At 40.2% G+C, this 11,344-nt stretch overlaps 1 protein-coding gene across 1 annotated transcript in view; it reads left to right on the forward strand.

Annotated features, from left to right (window-relative positions):
* The window catches only part of IMPG2 (interphotoreceptor matrix proteoglycan 2), a 97,913-nt gene extending 87,305 nt beyond the window's left edge, over window positions 1-10,608 (forward strand). The window contains exons 15-19 of the mRNA XM_005548276.5: window positions 4,035-4,245; window positions 5,852-6,040; window positions 7,411-7,621; window positions 8,143-8,222; window positions 10,089-10,608. Of these exons, the coding sequence (XP_005548333.2) occupies window positions 4,035-4,245; window positions 5,852-6,040; window positions 7,411-7,621; window positions 8,143-8,222; window positions 10,089-10,101 (704 nt within the window). The 3' untranslated portion in view covers window positions 10,102-10,608. The remainder of the gene's footprint in view (window positions 1-4,034; window positions 4,246-5,851; window positions 6,041-7,410; window positions 7,622-8,142; window positions 8,223-10,088) is intronic.
* The last annotated feature ends 736 nt before the right edge of the window (window positions 10,609-11,344 follow it).

Consider the following 11,344-nt stretch of genomic DNA (forward strand, 5'->3'; position numbering starts at 1 on the left):
GATGCCCCTCTCTGCACCAAGCTCGAGCACCCCAGGTTGACTTCAGGCTGCTGTGCTGGCAGCAAGAATTTCAAACCAGTGGATCTTAGCTTGCTGGGCTCCATGGGGGTGGGATTCGCTGAGCTAGACCACTTGGCTCCCTGGCTTCAGCCTCCTTTCTAGAGGAGTAAATGGTTCTGTCTTGCTGGCCACTGGGGTATGAAAACAAAAAATAAAAAATAAAAAACTCCTGCAGCTAGCTTGGTGTCTGTGCAAATGGCCACCCAGTTTTGTGCTTGAAACCCAGGGCCGTGGTGGTATAGGCACCCAAGGGAATTTCCTGGTCTGCGGGTTGTGAAGACAGTGGGAAAAGCATAGTATCTGGGCTGAATGCACTGTTCCTCCTGGCACAGTCCCTCATGGCTTCCCTTGGCTAGGGGAGGGAGTTCCCCAACCCCTTGCACTTCCGGGTGAGGTGACCACACCATCCTGCTTTGGCTCACCCACTGTGGGCTGCACGCACTGTCTAATCAGTCCCAATGAGATGAGCTGGGTACCTCAGTTGGAATTGTAGAAATCACCTACCTTCTGCATTGATCTCTCTGGGACTAGAGCTGTTCCTATTTGGCCATCTTGGCAGCCACCACCTTCAGTTTTGTATGTAACTCACATGTCAGCTGTGTGCAATGTCATCAAGGTTTATAAGCTTGCCTTTACTTTTAATATTCAATTAGCTGGCATTAGCCCCACCCTGTGCAGTATAAAACCAGGATCTACGTTCCCCTAACTCCTCAATATTTCTGGGCATTGTTAGGGAACTTCAATATCTCTTAATCCTCCCCAGTTCTGAGTTTCCTCTGCTGAATTTTCAATCTCACATGAGTCCCAACTCTTGTGGTGTTAACCTAATGCAAATCACAGTCCTGTTTTTGATCTGCTCAAAGCATCTCTAACATAAGGCAGTTGATTCTATCAGGCATTTGCTGATGGTATAAAGGTAATGGAGAAGGCTTTATCTCAGCACGGCAGATGGCCTAAAAATATTAGTTAGGCATAGCCATCCTAAAATTCCTCTGCCACCCTCTCAAGGGCATCTCTTACTGACCAACTTTTTTTCCCAGGACCCAGCCAGCAATGATGTTGCTCAGGCCATAAAGCTGTCTTTCCAGACCATCTTCACATCTTTCCTCTGCTCTCGTTTTTCTGGACCCATCTATCCTTCTTTTAAGCTGCTTCTAGAAAACCAGAATGTAATTAATTCCACAATTTAGATCCCTGTCTCCCATCCTAAATTTACCTCCAACTCTACCTTTGTTTCCCCAATAGAATCACTGAGGCACTTTTCCTAACATATAGTCAGCTACCTGGGCACCCTTTCTTCACCAGCACAAAGGAGTGGAAAGAGACTTTGAAACCACAATCTTTTATTTACATGATTAAAATATTAGGCTTTGTCTTTCTTCTTGGCCTGGAAGCAAAAAGCTATATTTTATCTTTTTCCTGTGGCTATATCTTTTTCCTAATGTGTAGAAAATATAGACTCTATTTTTCTCACCTCAGACACATATACCTGCAGAATGGTTACAAAGTTTCAAAAATTTTTAATAGAATTATTTTACTACATGTATAGTGGTTAAGCATTCCTAATATGAAAATCTGAAATCTGAAATGCTCCAGTCTGAAACTTTTTGAGCACTGACGTGATGCTACAAGGGTAAATGTCTTCACTTGGCCTCATGTGATGGGCTGAAGTCAAAACGCAGATGCACAACAGTTTATTCAGAGGACCCAGGGGAAAAAAGACTCTCACAATTCCTTGCAGTGTGATACAGTTTTTCCACGCACAGCGTGATGGTGATGCTGAACAGCCACAGACTGTCTACATGGGTGGCTGAAACAGTGACCTCTTTGCTTTCTGGTGGTTCAGTATATACAAACTTTGTCTTACGCACACAATTATTTAAAATGTTGTGAAAAATTACCTTCGGTCTATGTGTATAAGGTATATGTGAAGCATAAATGAGTTTTTTTGTGTAGACTTGGATTCCCTCCCCAAGATATCTCATTATGTAAATGCAAATATTCCAAAATCTGAAAAAATTTGAAATCCAAACGACTTCTCCTTCCAAGAATTTTAGATAAGGGATACTCAGTCTTATGTTTTTAGTTAAAGGCCTTCAGATTAAAGTACTTTTTTTCAAGATTGGCTAGAGACAAGATTGACTTGACTCTTGCCCAACTTATTTTCACATGCAGTGTCTCAGAAGCTCTTGAACTTCCATTAACAAAAGAGAGCTATGCAGTACCATCTTCCTCACCCCTATAGACACTCCTATCCCTCACCAATGGGTAAGGATCAGATTATTTTCTGATTGCAAAGTCACAAAATGAATACCAGGATAAAGATGTGAAGACTTACGAAATATACAGTGAAATCTGGCCATGTGGTTCCCTTGTAGAAATTTCCCACCTGTCAATACATTTGTATGTTTTTCCTGTTATGTGAGCATCTTGGCAGTGGTCCCCTGTATTAGTTTCCTAGGGCTGCTGTAACAAAGTACCACAAACTAGGTGCCTTAAAACAACAGGAATTTATTCTCACACAGTTCTTGAGGCTAGAAGTCCAAAATCAAAATGTTGGCCAGGCCCTGTTTCCTCTGAAAGACCTAGGAAAGACCCTTTCCTTACCTTTTCCTGGTTTCTGATGTTTGCCAGCAATCCTTGGCATCCCTTAGCTTATAGGTGTATCACTCTAATCTCTGCCTTTGTCTACAGATAGCTGCTTTCCTGTGCGTTTTTGTCTGTGTCTAAATTTCCCTCTTCTTATAAGAACACCAATCATTGCATTAGGGCTCATTCTAATCTAGTATGGCCTCTTCTTAACTTGATTACATCTACAAATACTCTATTTCCAAATAAGGTCATATTCTGAGGTTCTGGATGGACATGAACTTCTGGGGACACTATTCAACTCAGTACATTCCCTCTGTTACCACATGAGGCCAAAGGAGATCAACTTCAGTGATCCTCCAAACTCCAAGGGCAGAGACTTGTGCAAAATTGTCTTCAATTTCCAGAGCAGCAAGGAAATCATTGCTTTTCAAAACATGATGTATATAGATCCTTCCATTATTTTTGGAAACCGAGAGACTATGCTATTTCTTTTTATTCCCTATAGCTTTCTAGCTAAACTTTATACTTTTTAATACAGATGAGTCTATGGATCATTTCCACCTATTTCCCCTGTTTTCAATGTCTGTGTCACCATTTGCTCACTTACCATTCACAGATTACCATTGACCAGTGAAGAACATGAGGGAATTGTGGCAGGATGGAAGGTCCATTCATGGTCAATGTCTTAAGTCTTTTTTGACTGATTACTATCCTAATTAGTTTTTAAAAATAGTCATTTTCCCTCACCCTATCAATGAAAAATTAAGTTTGAAGGCAAAAATATTTTGTTGGAAATGGCCTTAGGAGGTGCAGGGCTGACTTATTTTCCTAACGTTGATTCTCACAAATCTTGACTGCTCCTAGGCTGCTCTTATTGGGCTATACCAATCCCTGAGGCTCCTGCCAGTTATCTTTTGAGCTCTCTCTCCCCATTCCTGTTCTCAGTGTTGTGCAAGGCGTGTAGCAGTGTATATAGAGTGGAGGTCAACTGCAGCAGGTAGGGGTTGGTGGAAATGAATGGTCCATGAAAACTGTGTTTAATTTAGATCTACAATTACTATTGTGTTTAACTTAGATCTACAATTACATGGCATGGATTTGTAAAGCTTCTACAATGCTCCCTAGGTAAAACATGTTAAGGCTTAGATAGGTCATAGGGTTTTATGATTGGGCTCTGGGTTGCACAAAAATTTGACAAAAGCTTATCAATCTAGGATGAGTGAGAATTTTTGTGTGTGGTATTGGTGGCGATGGTATACTTTAATGGTTCTGGAAGGAGGTTGTCCCATATACTTTGGGGGAGAACTTTAGATGAGGGGCTTTGTATACCTGAATTTCTGTGTTTTGCATTTTCTTGCATTATTATTTGTTTAATGTTTTAGGTGATGAAGCCAACCCTTGCAAGTTTCAGGCCTGTAATGAATTTTCTGAGTGTCTGGTCAACCCCTGGAGTGGAGAAGCAAAGTGCAGATGCTTCCCTGGATACCTGAGTGTGGAAGAACGGCCCTGTCAGAGTCTCTGTGACCTACAGCCTGACTTCTGCCTGAACGATGGAAAGTGTGACATTATGCCTGGGCACGGGGCCATTTGTAGGTATGTTGTAGTTACAGATTTTGGCTTTAGAGGCTATAGATATTTCCTCTAAAGGGGCCTGCACCTATAATTTTAGGATACTTATTATAGAATGCATTATAGAAGTTATATCTAGGCAGTAGATGGGAGCCATCTCACTGTCATGTGAGGATGAGTCGTTTAACAGGGCTGAATTTCAAATCGGTAATTTATGCTCTTAGGGAGCTGTAAAAAAAAATTGTCTAAATATGTCCTACAGGCCAGATGCAGTGGCTCACGCCTGTAATCCCAGCACTTTGGGAGGCTGAGGTGGGTGGATCACGTGAGGTCAGGAGATCGAGACCATCCTGGCCAACGTGGTGAAACCCCATCTCTACTAAAAATACAAAAATTAGCTGGGTGTGGTGGCAGGCACCTGGAATCCCAGCTACTTGGGAGGCTGAGGCAGAAGAAGCTCTTGAACCTGGGAGGCAGAGGTATCAGTGAGCTGAGATTGTGCCACTGCACTGCACTCCAGCCTGGGCAACAAGATTGAAACTCCGTCTCAAAAAAAAAAAAAAAAAAAAAAAGGCCTACTGAGAGTGCTTGGAGCAGATGGAGATCTTTGTATTATAGTTTTTAATGGTGATAATAAGGCAACGTGTTCAAATGAGGTTTAGGCATAAGATCACATTCCCCTATATCTGAATGTGCAAATGAGTTTTATTGTTATACTTGAATTATATTTTTAAAGGTTTTGGGCACCTCTTATTCCTACTTAGTATTCATTCAAAGATAAAGAAAAACAAATATTTAAAGTTTACAAAGTGGTGACAAAAATATTTTTCTTTAAGTACATCTGAGATCCATTTTCTAAAGGTAGAACCAATGAGAAGATGAGCAGGTTCAGTTAGTCTGACTGTCATCTGCCTGCTCCCCTTAAACAAAGTCAAACAAATCAACTTTCTAACCGCACACAACCAAAACTGCGTGGTTGAAGAGGAGAGGATGCTGAGAATAAGGAGGAGAAACACAAAATAGAGGACCGTTTGCAAGGTCAAAATGAGCAAACGTTGGCATAGATGCCAGAAACAGGAAATAAGTAGAAATAATCCAGACTCTTCTACATGAAGAAGCATAAAGTTTATAAGGAGAAAAACAGTCTCTTCATGTCCAGAGAAATTAATATTACCTAGAAAAGCAGTGATTTCCTTTCCCCGTGGCCTTAGGGTTTGAAGGATATCTTTAGCGTACCGAAAGGACATGGGGAGTCTGTAGGCCTGGATTTTAGACCCAGTTCTGTAGCAGACTAATTGTATGGCCTAATGCCAGTCACTTTCCTTTCTAGGCTTGTTTTTTGGTTATCCATAAATAAGGATGTTAAGTAAAATACTTTCCTTAAACCTATTTAGCTTTTTATTCAGTTTTTTTTTCAAACAGTCATTGAGGACCTACTAGGTCTGTGCTGGGCTTTATGCACTGCCTTAAATTGTATGATCTTTTAACCTGTCTGTTCAACTCTTTATGAAGCTTCACATGGTCAGCATTTATTTCTCCACTTTCCCCTAGTCCCTCAGAAGGTTCTGCTGTTAATTGTCAGTGTGAACAGAGTGATTCAGATATCGGACTTGGTGACTGTTGGTTGCAGGTGCCGTGTGGGTGAGAACTGGTGGTACCGAGGCAAGCACTGTGAGGAATTTGTGTCTGAGCCTGTGATCATAGGCATCACTATTGCCTCTGTGGTTGGACTTCTTGTCATCTTTTCTGCTATCATCTACTTCTTCATCAGGACTCTTCAAGCACACCATGACAGGAGCGAAAGAGAGAGGCCCTTCAGGTAAATAAGGAAAAGAGCTCTCTAATGGAATACAATGTTCCATTCACACATTTATTTAGTACTTACCAGGTGCCAAATATTGGACAAGGAGCTGGGTGGGTGGAAGAGAGCTATGAATTTTAATAAACACATGGTTCTTGTCCTCAAAGGGGTGCCAAATTGAAGAAAAACAGAAGTAGCACTAAGAATAAGATGCTAAGGAGCCTAGATGAGGTATAAATAAGTTTTGCCTGGGGAAAGAGTCTTAAAAGTTTTAATGATAGCTGTGGTAATTTGCTGGAGAGAAAGAGTAGGCATTTGCTACTTTTGGGGGGGGATGCTTTCTAGCTGGTTGAATGAGCATGAGCAAAGTCAGGGAGGCACGCATGAACTTCAAGGCTCATTGGAGGAAAGGCATGGTTGCGTGTGGCCAGAATGCCTATTTCATGGCCAGAAAGAATTTAGAGAAGCAAGATGGAGATGAGATAGAAGAGGTGAATTTCCCTTCAGGGAGGACCAGATCTGTTACAACTTGCTCCTCTTTGGCTCATACTAGTGGTAATAAGCCAGATTTTAAATCTAGGCAAGGGTCTGTCAATAAATGAAATCTCATTCTCTGTTTTGTTAAGTGTTGCTTTATCGATGGGGAAATGAAACCTGGTCCATTTGCTAGACTAAGGATTCGAGGATCATAATCACACACTGTACTTCGCTTCTGTGCGTCTGAAGTCTGTAAGAGCTGCAGCTTGAGGTCTAGTTTACCTTCCCTCACCATCAACTTGGCTAAGTCCTGGAGCACCTGGGACATACCTCCATTATTGTTATTATACTTTTTATTGTATCTGACTTTTCATTAGACTGTAACCTCATCTAGGGCAGAGATAACAGATTATTTGTATCACCAGTGTGTAGAACAGTCCTACACACATCATCAATGCTCGGTAAATATGTGTAGACCTGAGTTGAATTTAATTGAGGCCCTGCTTCCCCTAGACCCTAATATTTATATTTCAGTCAGATTTGCTGCGTGGCTACACACTGATTTTCAATGTGTTTAACTCTGGGAATGATGAAGCTATAGTTTATGAAGCACCATCTACTGGCAGACATGGTTCCCAACATTTATGAATGCCAGGCGCTATGGCAAGTAAGATGAATGCGACATGGAGCAAGTCCACAGGGCACTTGCCATGGATGTGAGGAAATCATAATGATAACACCTGACAAATAGTTTTTGAGATTGATCTGGATATTTTTCACAGTTACGTCCTGCCATGTGTGTAAAGTGCACCTATTTTTCTTCCCCAAGAGAAATCTTGTCCCAGGTAAATAGTCTTCCACATAGTTGAGCATCCAAACAGGAGGCTGAATCAATCTTATCTTTCTTTTAGTGGCTTCAGCAGGCAGCCTGACAGCCTCTCATCCATTGAGAATGCTGTGAAGTACAACCCTGTGTATAAAAGTCACAGGACTGGATGTGAGAAGTATGAGGGACCCTATCCTCAGCATCCCTTCTACAGCTCTGCTAGTGGAGACATGATTGGTGGGCTGAGCAGAGAAGAAATCAGGCAGATGTATGAGAGCAGTGAGCTTTCCAGAGAGGTGGGAAACTTTGCATTTATGTTTCTGTACTGTTGCTGTTGCAGCTACTGCTGGTGTGTGTGTGGGGGGTGGGGGTGGGGGTGGGGGTGGGTGGGTAGCGGGTGGGGGTGTGTGTGAGTGTATGTGTGCATGCATATGGACTTTAAGAAAGTGTAAAAAATATTTAGTGATTGGTTTTTATCTCATATCTCCCAGTCAGTATGATATGCACTGAGTATTAAATTCTGAGCAGTACCTTATTTCCCACCCAATGGCCTTTTTTTTTTTTTGCACTATTAACTGGTACTCTGTCCTTCCTCCCTTTCTTCCTTAGAAATATGTTTGATTTAGAGCAGGACATGTAATATCCAGAGGAGTGTATGTAGATCCTTCCATTTCTCTGGAAGTGTAATTCTTTCTTATAGCACACTCCTGAATAGCCCAGAATGTAACAATTCCTTATGAAAAGTAGAACTCCTTTTAAAAGGCTGTTGAGGTTTTTCTGATGCAATGTGTGGCCTATTATTTCTTTTTTGTTTAAGGAAATTCAAGAGAGAATGAGAGTTTTGGAACTGTATGCCAATGATCCTGAGTTTGCAGCTTTTGTGAAAGAGCAACAAGTGTAAGCTTTTGGAACAGCCCCCTACTCCAACCTGCAGACTGAACAGTTTGCCCTAGAACAGTTTGCCCACACCTGAGTGAGCACAGAATTTCCTGTCCATGTGACAGGAGTCTCGGTGATAACCAACATTTGTTGAGTTCTTCGAAGTTTATGCATGTCCACACAGATTATCTCATTTATTCCTTATAAGGGCTTTGTAAAATTGGGTGTTTCTTATTTGAGGAAATGAAATCTTGGAGACATGAAGGGACTTACTTGTCCCTTACATGTCCCTTCAAGATGACAGTGATAGCCAGTGGCAGATAAACTGTAAAACTAAGTCTGTTTTGGACTAGAGATGCCTGGACTACACATAGTCTTTTCATATTTTCTCTCTTGTTATCATAGATCTCACCAGTGATCTGACTGATGTGATGCCATAAAATATTTTTCATCGATAGTTCCTTTGAAGAACATTTGAGTAGCCATAAGTCCTCACATATTGCAACGTATGCCCTCAATTCCATTTCTGTAGACACTTTTCAGTATGCTTTGAATTACAAATCTCGTTAAACTGTATCTCTTGCCTCTATCAAGTTAATCTTAATTTTCCTATTTGCTTTTCTCAGGATGCATTTTGGGCAAATGTCTGTAATTTTTTTCTTTGTTCCCAGAATCCATAACTAGACATAGGTTACAAAATAAACTATCTTGAAGAGACACCATCGTGGGCATTAGCTGAGTGTATTGGGTAGGATTACAGTTTGGTATTGATATTTGGTCCTCCTCTTGCCTTCGTGGAAGTGTGTGTTCACGGAGGGCCAGACAGCTATCTTCTGGCTTGGCTTTTAGAAGAGAAAAATCAGAGAAATCCATGCATGCTTATAAAAGAAATTAATGAAGGGTCAGAATAACACCCATGGCCCTGAGTGGAACCCCTGCCCCTTTACTCAAAATTCTTTTTCTCTGATAGGTGGCTCCTTTGCTCGTGGTTCCTCTCTCAGAGAAGGGACAAACTGATACCTAAGGAAACTGAGAAAGATGCTTAGAAATCTATTCCATGTGCATGGTAGAGATAACTCTAAAAATCTCTGAACATCTGACTTGGCTCCTAGGAGGTGCTGCCAGTCTTGCTGAATGCAGCCAGAGCAGTATCACCAGGCATCTGCCTTTTAAACCAGAGAATCCATTCATCTCTGCCTCTTCAGCCAGCAGATGACCCACAACTCCATTTCAGTAGTATCCAATAGAAAGAACAGGAATATTTTTGTCTTTCCTAAGGCCCTTTAGAAGCCTCTGGAAGCTACCTGCCTGAATGTGTTCATTGAATTAAAAATGAGTCTTTTCTAGTCTAAGATATCCAAAGGAAGGATTCAGGAGAGCCTTATAGGAATAGGCAGATTGACTACATGTTTCTGTTTCTTCTGGTGCACTGTCTAACATTAAAATACACACACACAGTCTATGAAACAAAGAAGATTTGAACTAGAAGACCCTGTGACACAAAAGAAAGTCCACACAGGCTCTGTAACCTGAGGAGGTTCATAGAAGGAATAAGACATCAGAAAGATGTCAGGCACATAATCCATATAGCATTTTCAGTTTTCACTTAGTTTCAGAGTTTTCATATATCAGGTAGCCCAAAAAATATCAATGGATTTGATTCAGGATTAGTTAGAGCATCACATGGTCTTTGTAGAGTGGATTAAAAATTTTTTTTAGCACAGAACAGAACAACTTTCCTTCAAAGAAAGAAAAAAATAGAAAGTATTCATGATTTTAGGAGTATAGCTTAGTGATCTACGACAGTAATTGCATTTTATTACATTCTTGCTTTTTTTTTTTTTTTTTTCCTAAACTGAATTGCTGTTTGTGTTTTCATGGCAGGGAAGAGCTTTAACCAAAACTCCTGTTTTGAAACTGATTAGAAGCCTGGAGAAGATGGAGATTACTTGTCGCTTATGTCATATAATTAACCTGGATTTTGAACACTGTTGGAAGAAGAGTTTTCTATTAAAACCTTAAATGTAGGGCACATTGTTTTTTTTTTTTTCAGCTTAAGTTTTCAGAATGTAGTAAGAGATATTACCATTTTTATTTCGATAAAGACTGAAAGCTGTGTTTAAAGAAATTGAAAACTACATGAACTCTGGAAAGTATTCTACAAGAAAAAGCTGGACTTGGGAGTTAGGGCTGCCGTTGCTGTCTGCTTCTGAATCATTGAGGGTGTCTCCTAAGAACTGTGCCTCGGGTTTCTCAATAGGAAAATAAGGTGAGACTCTTACATGGAGAAGTCTGGCTTAGTAAGGGAATATTTTGGAGCATATTTGTTATTGTTGGGTAGAAGGGGAAACCTTTGAAGTAGTCTTAGTGGGTAGTTTATAGTCAGGCATTCATCTAAATAAAATATTTTCTTTCTTTTTTTTGATCAAACTGCTAAAGAAAAAGCAAACTCTTTTGCTGCAGGATAGAATTAGGGTTGTATTTTTATGCTTCTATCAGTGTTTTGCATTTCCTGAGCATATTAATCAAGACCACATTATTGTTATGTTAACTATGTTAATGTCTTTTTTTTTTTTTTTTAGTTTTCAGGAATAATGCAATAATAAACTTCTAAATAAAGTTTAGAAGATTCCCATTAATCTAAAGACAAATTTAATCACATGGGCAGGGAGGAAGTGAGTGTCAGGTCAAGATCCCAGTGCTGAGATTATATTTTGTTTCTTGATTGCTGGACTGAGGTTCCCTGGTTGCTTCTGAGATCTAAAGATGTCTTGGGCAAATCCTGTCTCTCCTTCAGTTCCTGGTATATTAATTTGGAAAACAGCACTTAACTACCTCACATAATATAGATTAGCTCATTTTCATTGCTTCTCCTCTGTGTAATACCTCCAGTCTAAATTAACTCCTGCTTATATCAACAGGGCAAAGCTTTTATTACTATTAAAATATTTAAAAAACTGAACAGATAGGAAGTCCATACCTTATATACATTTTGACAGAAAATGGAAGTTTTCCTCTTTCCCCCTAGTGTTTTTTTGAGGAGGCCAAATAATCATCATCATGTTATTAAATTGCATATGCATTAGGTTATTATTAATGCAGATACTTTATACTAGATGTTTTCATGTTTGCCAAAACCA

Source organism: Macaca fascicularis, chromosome 2, assembly GCF_037993035.2.
Source record: "Macaca fascicularis isolate 582-1 chromosome 2, T2T-MFA8v1.1".
In the NCBI taxonomy this organism is placed as follows: domain Eukaryota; kingdom Metazoa; phylum Chordata; class Mammalia; order Primates; family Cercopithecidae; genus Macaca; species Macaca fascicularis.